Raw genomic sequence first — 6,669 nt, 5'->3', positions numbered from 1 at the left:
AGAAAGGAAAAAGTTCTGGGAGAAAGAAAGAAGTAATTTTTCTTTTTCTAATCCTTTCCCTCCTGCATAAGAACCAACTCCCTTTCAGTGCTTATTTCCCACATCTACCCCTTCACCATTTCTCAATTTTAGCTATCATGGTACGTGTGTGTGTGTGTGTGTGTGTGTGTGTGTGTTTCAATTCTGATTTCCTCATTGGATAGTTTCATTCATGTTCTACCATATGTGGAATTAGCCATTCACTGGATGAAAGTATTGTCTTCTCTTTCCATCCTTCCTATTGTTCTATGTAGTAATTCTTATTTGTTGCGATTTATAAATGCTGCTTTATCGTTTTTTAAAAAAAGGAAATTACTTTAGTAAGTTACAGAGTAGTCCACAGAATTGAAAAATAACTGAACAAGCGAGATTCAGGAAGGGAAAGAATATACTGCTCTGGGATCTCAGCAGCATTTATTGACCGTGTCTCTCCAAGCTCTACCCAGTACCCACTGGGTGGCAGTAATTGTATGTACAAAGGATTTCTTCACAGGGGTATCTGTAATTGAGGAAGGAAGGAAGGAAGGAAGGAAGGAAGGAAGGAAGGAAGGAAGGAAGGAAGGAAGGAAGGAAGGAAGGAAGGAAGGAAGGAAGGAGCAAGAGAAAGGAAGGAAGGAGGAAAGAAAGGCAGGCAGGTGGGGCCAAAAGGTGAAACGCAACCTCTACAAGTCAAGGGCATTATTCTAAATATGCACAATGAAATTCTATTTGGCTATTTCAAATGCCATTTATGAAAACTTCGTATAATATAAGAAATGTTTGTGATAAAATAGAAAGTAGAAAAGCAATTTATAAAATGGATCACAATTATGGACCTTTTAATAGTTGTAAAAACTATTGATTGGGAGAAGCGGCTGCAGCGCCGAGAGGAGGCAGAAGGCAGATAACGAGAAGCCGCTGGGTGGGCACCATGGCCGGGATCACCACCGTCGAGGCGGTGAAGCGCAAGATCCAGGTTCTGCAGCAGCAAGCGGATGATGCCGAGGAGAGGGCTGAGCGCCTCCAGCGGGAAGTTGAGGGAGAAAGGCGGGCCCGGGAACAGGCTGAGGCTGAGGCAGCCTCCTTGAACCGAAGGATCCAACTGGTTGAAGAGGAGCTGGACCGTGCTCAGGAGCGCCTTGCTACTGCCCTGCAAAAGCTGGAGGAAGCAGAAAAAGCTGCTGATGAGAGTGAGAGAGGTATGAAGGTTATTGAAAACCGGGCCCTAAAAGATGAAGAAAAGATGGAACTCCAGGAAGTCCAATTCAAAGAAGCTAAGCACAATGCAGAAGAAGCAGATAGGAAGTATGAAGAGGTGGCTCCTAAGTTAGTGATTATTGAAGGAGACTTGGAACGCACAGAGGAACGAGCTGAGCTGGCAGAGTCCCGTTGCCCAGAGATGGATGAGCAGATCAGACTGATGGACCAGAACCTGAAGTGTCTGAATGCTGCTGAAGAAAAGTACTCTCAAAAAGAAGACAAATATGAGGAAGAAATAAAGATTCTCACTGATAAACTCAAGGAGGCAGAGACCCGCGCTGAGTTTGCCGAGAGATCGGTAGCCAAATTGGAAAAGACAATTGATGATTTGGAAGATAAGCTGAAATGCACCAAAGAGGAGCACCTCTGTACACAAAGGATGCTGGACCAGACTCTGCTTGACCTGAATGAGATGTAGAGCTCCCCAGTCCCGCCCTGCTGCTGCTCCTCCCTCTGACCCTGACTCCGCCTGAGGCCAGCCAGCCCGCCGAAGCTGACCTTGAAACTGAGGGCTGATCTTTAACTGGAAGGCTGCTTTCTCCTTTCAACACCCCCTCGACCCCCTATCCCCTTGTCTTTTTCACCAAACTGTCTCTGCTTCTTCCCAGAGATTCCAGCTGGGCTAGAGGCTGAGCACCTTTGGGAACAGCATTTAAGGGAATGTGAGCACAACGCAAAGTGTCTTTAAAAGCATGTTGTGATGTACACATTTTGTAATTACTTTTTTTTGTTGTTACAGTAACCATTTGTAAAACATTCCAAATAATTTCATAGCTCTAAAGCAGCAATCTAATTCCCTTCTCACTTTTGGAAGGTAACTTTCCAGCCTAATCCCTATTGCCCTCTCCATAGAGGAGGAAAAGAGGAATGGGCCTGCCTTACTGAGAGCCAAACAGAGCCCAGGGAAAGACTCTACTATGGCAAACCTCATTGCTCTGTGCAAAGTACCAGCCAAACCAGAAAGGTGATTCCAAGAGGAGTTAGCCAAAAAACAAAAACCTTGCTATTCAGGTTTTGTTTTATTTTTAGCTTTAAGGTATCTTTAGACAACTGTATTCTTATTTTTTACTTTTTTTCATCAGAAATGACCAAATTAACATGGTGAGACCTCTGAGACTTTTTGTTTTTCTGGTGCTGGGGATTGAACCTAGGGCCTCGTGCTTGTTTGGCAAATGCTCTACCACTGAGCCATATTCTTAGCCCTGAGTCCAAATTTTTCTCCCATCTCTACCCACTTTCCAAGTGTTCACAGAATGGATCATGGACCCCTTAATCTTGCAGTGACCACTTAATTGCTCTCCTGCCTGCTTGAAAAAAAAGAAAGAAAGAAAATTATGTTTGGCCACTGATTTAGCCATATGAACTCATCTCATCACCCTTTTCTGGGTCTGAAGCTGCTGTATCTAAAAGTGCCATCTCATTGTGCTTTGTATCAGTCAGTGCTGGAGAATCTTGAATAGCTTATGTACACAACTTTTTAAATTTTATATTATTTTGAAACTGCATCTTTGGGGTGGGGTACCTGGCCACCTCGTCTGGCTGTGAGAATCCTGCAGTCTGGGCTGGCAGTGTGCTGATCTTTCAAAGTTTCTTTCCCAGCCCAATCCCCACTTTTTTAGATGAGGTTTCGTGAGGTCTGTTAGGTGTACATCCTGCAGCTTATTGGCTTAAAATGTATTCTCCTTTGTTGTGGTCTCTTTGGGGCCAGTTGGGAGAAAGACAAACAATAGTGCAACTGTTTTGATACTGAATATTGACAAGTGTCTTTTTGAAATAAAGAACCAGTCCCTCCAAACTTCAAAAAAAAAAAAAAAAAAACTATTGATTGGGCAAAGGGGAGAGAGGGTTGGGGAGGGGGCATGGGGGTAGGAAGATGGTGGAAGGAGATGAACGCAATTACCCTAGGTACATGCATGACTGCACATGTGGTGCAACTCTACATTGTGTACAACCAGATGTTCAGCACAACTAGTCATCAGAGATAAAAAAATTAGAAGACTGTGATGAAATATTACTACACGACTATTAGAAAAGCAAAAATTAAGGATAGTGATAATATCAAATGCTAGTAAGAATGTGGAGAAATTGAATTTCTCATGTTGTTTGTGGGAATATAACATTGCACTCTGGAACAAAGCTTAAAAATTTGAAGAAAAAAACCATATAATGTATACATATTATGTAACTCAGGAATTATGTATCAGTTTCAAGAATTGTAAACATGTATTTACACAAAATAATGTTCAGAATTGTTTGTATTAGATTAATTTGTGCTTGCCCCAACTAAAGACAACAAAATATCCAGTAATAATAAGTGAATGGCTAAATTTCTTGTTGTACGTGGACACCATGGAATCCAACAGAGGATTAAAAAGGAACACACTGTTCACACACCAACTACTGGGATGCTGTGCAAGTACAGTATTCTCAGTAAATAAAAGCAAATCAACTAAAAATATATATGCACAAAGTGCAAAAGTATGTTAAAAAGCTATTTGTATTGAAAATGGAGAAAGTATATATATTCATATTTACTTGATTATGGATAAACCTCTCTCTGCAAAGACACACAAAAAAAACTAATAAGCAGTTACCTACTGGATTTGAGAATGGAACTGAGCAGATAAGGTACAAAAATGAGCAAAAGACTTTACACCTCTTTTATTTTTTTGGACCAGATGAATGTATATACTTCCATAGTGTGTACATGTTGTAAATGTATTTAAAATATTACGTATGTGTGTGTGGAAGACAATACATCAAGATGGTAAAATTAGTGGATGTCACTCTATACTGACAAATGATTTCTTCTTTCTACATTATCATCCACATTTTCACCAATGGATCTATATGCTAATATTTTTTTAAAAAAATTGATTGAAACAATTTTTTCAGCTTTATTTAGTGAATTCCAAAGAAGTTTTAGTCAAAAATTTCCAAGAAAGGAGCAGGAACCCTGTGAATTTACAAATTAGTGTTAATAACTGTGACAAGGATTTTGTGTTTTTCCCTTAGGCAGACACAGCCAGAGCATCAGGAAGGGAACTAAACTGGACACTACTTCCATGAGGCTCTGTCCTACAGTGCTTAAGAAAGTGCTCCTCAAATTCCAGTGCCCACTGGAGTCACATGGAATCTTGTTAAAAATAGATTTCAAGTTGGGTGTGCTGCATACCTGTAATTCCAGCTACTCAGAAGACAGAAAAGTAGGATTGAAAGTTCCAGGACAGCCTGGGTAATTTAGCAAGACCTTGTCTCAAAATAAAAAGTAAATAGGGCTGGAAGGTAGCTTAGTAGTAGTATATCCCCATTGCCAACAACAACAACAACAACAAAATAGTCAAACAGGCTTCCAGGTGAAATAGATGTTGATGGTTTTCCAAAACACACCTTAGAATAACCAGTTTTGTTTTTCCTGCACGGTGTCACTGCAAATTGTAAGGTGGGATCAGAGTCTTCATCTGCACTGGACAATTTTGACTTCCAGAGGCAATTCATCTTGTAGAAATGATTAGTAATGTCATATTATTTTATTTCTCTTAATTATCTCATTTAAAATTTTAGAGGAAAAAAATGTAATTTAGAAATGAGAAATACCAATCAAAAAGATGAGCTTCCTGTGACCCTTGAGACAACTTCTTACAGCTTGGTAGAAGTTTGCTTTGGGAGAGCTCTGCAGTTCTCATTGCCCAATCAGGTAGAAGGATTTTTTTTTGTTTCTGTTTTGGTCTTGTTGTTGTTGTTTTAGTACAGGAGATTGAACCATGAGGACTCTACCACTGAGCTACATGTCCCCAGCCCTTTTTATTTTGAGGGTCTCCCTAAATTTCCCAAGCTGGTCTTGAACTTGGAATCCTACTTCCTCAGCTTCCCAAGTTGCTGTATCATTCGGGTCTGAATATAAAGCACTTTAATTAAAGAAAATAATCCTGGCATTTCTGGGATTAAGCAGTCCCCCTCATCCTGAGCTGGTGCCAATGGATAAAGAGACTTGAGTTCTAGTCTTAGCTCAATCAGGCAGGACAAGTGTGACTTTGGACAAGTTGTTTCAGGTTCCTGGCATTGCTAGTAAAGTGTTGCTGAGGAGCTGGTGGTGAGAACACCCTGGCTGTGGCATCTGAGGCAGATTCAGCTAATTGGGCAAGCCGCAGATGTCTGCCATATTTGCACTTTATCCTAAGAGCCTTGGGGAGCTATTGAAGGCTTAAAAATAGGAGAATAATACAGTGCAACATGGCAGGATTAACACAGGAGGATGAGAGGAAATCCCACAGTTTGCCTAACAATTGGTCAAATGATGTCTAACTATGTGCAGCTGTCAGACTCAAGGCAAATTTCAGCTACAGTCACCAGCAGAAGAGAATCATTATAAAAAGGAAGGCCAGACCTCTGTTTACTCTTTGAATGAATAGTTGAGTTTAGCAAACAAAACCTTGATCAAAGGCCATCATAGAATATCAGTTATTGCCAATGTTTAAATTTTTATATATATGCTTAAATTTTACTACACAAGAATTCTGAATCTGTGAACCAAACCTAGCATATGCTGAGTCCTGTGATCAAAGCATTAAATGTGATTCTAATTAACATTTCCCTCTTGGAATTAATAATAACTACCATTATTTATTGAGTATCTCTTGTGTGCTAGGTGCTTTACATGCATCACCTTGATTTACTCTCACAGCAACCACAATGAGATGGATATTGCTATCCCCATTTATAAATCAGAAATCGGACTCAGGGAGGTTAATTAACTTGCAGAGGTTACACAGGTGGCAGAGATGGATTTTGAACTCTGGTCTGTCTGACCTCTTGGCTCTTAACCTCAGGTTCACTTAAAACAGAAACAAAGGACAAATGAATATGCCAGCTTCCTCAGTCAGAAACCACTCGGGATTGATTCATCCTTCAACATCACACACTCACATGAAATATACAGACTCCATCTGGAACTGCCCATGAGTGTGTCACATACTTGGTGAGATAGTCTCATGATAAGTGACATGTGATGTATCTTTAGAATATCTGTCTAATAAAGAGTCTTAAATATAATCTTGCTCATATTTTTATGCTTCCTTTTGGATGCATATAATTAGTTTCAATGACTGTCTTCATTGAAACAAATGTTTGCTTTCGTGATATAGTAGATGTTGGATATCTATAAATTGAATTCATAGATATACTTAATTTCAGGATCATGTGCCCATATGTGAACGTCTTTTGATTTTTTTTAAAACTAAGGTCACAGACAGATAAATACATATATGACTATTTCATAGGTACCATGGTGACATCTTGTGGGAAAAGCATGTTGAATTGCATATGTATTTTTTTAAGTATTTCAAAACCACTTTTTCCATCTACAAAGTGGAAGCTATCATCACAATGAAT

General features: G+C 39.7%; 1 protein-coding gene across 2 annotated transcripts; it reads left to right on the top strand.

Moving 5' to 3' along the window:
- Positions 1-890: 890 nt before the first annotated feature.
- LOC143391217 (tropomyosin alpha-3 chain-like) lies at positions 891-1,983 on the top strand. Of its 2 annotated transcripts, XM_076843850.2 has the most exons (2): positions 915-1,081; positions 1,216-1,983. In XM_076843850.2, the coding sequence occupies exons 1-2, from the start codon at positions 1,014-1,016 to the stop codon at positions 1,694-1,696; spliced, it is 549 nt and encodes a 182-aa protein (XP_076699965.1). In that variant the 5' UTR covers positions 915-1,013; the 3' UTR covers positions 1,697-1,983. The 2 variants fall into 2 exon arrangements, with proteins under 2 accessions (XP_076699963.2, XP_076699965.1); XM_076843848.2 differs by having other exon boundaries at positions 891-1,983.
- Positions 1,984-6,669: the final 4,686 nt, after the last annotated feature.

Source organism: Callospermophilus lateralis, chromosome 2, assembly GCF_048772815.1.
Source record: "Callospermophilus lateralis isolate mCalLat2 chromosome 2, mCalLat2.hap1, whole genome shotgun sequence".
NCBI lineage: Eukaryota > Metazoa > Chordata > Mammalia > Rodentia > Sciuridae > Callospermophilus > Callospermophilus lateralis.
Note: the sequence above shows the minus strand (reverse complement) of the source record. Positions and strands in the feature narration are given on the sequence as shown.

What these genes read in the sequence shown, in the direction of transcription:
- LOC143391217 (XM_076843848.2), top strand. Translation starts at nt 950, where the DNA reads ATGGCCGGGATCACCACCGTCGAGGCGGTGAAGCGCAAGATCCAGGTT.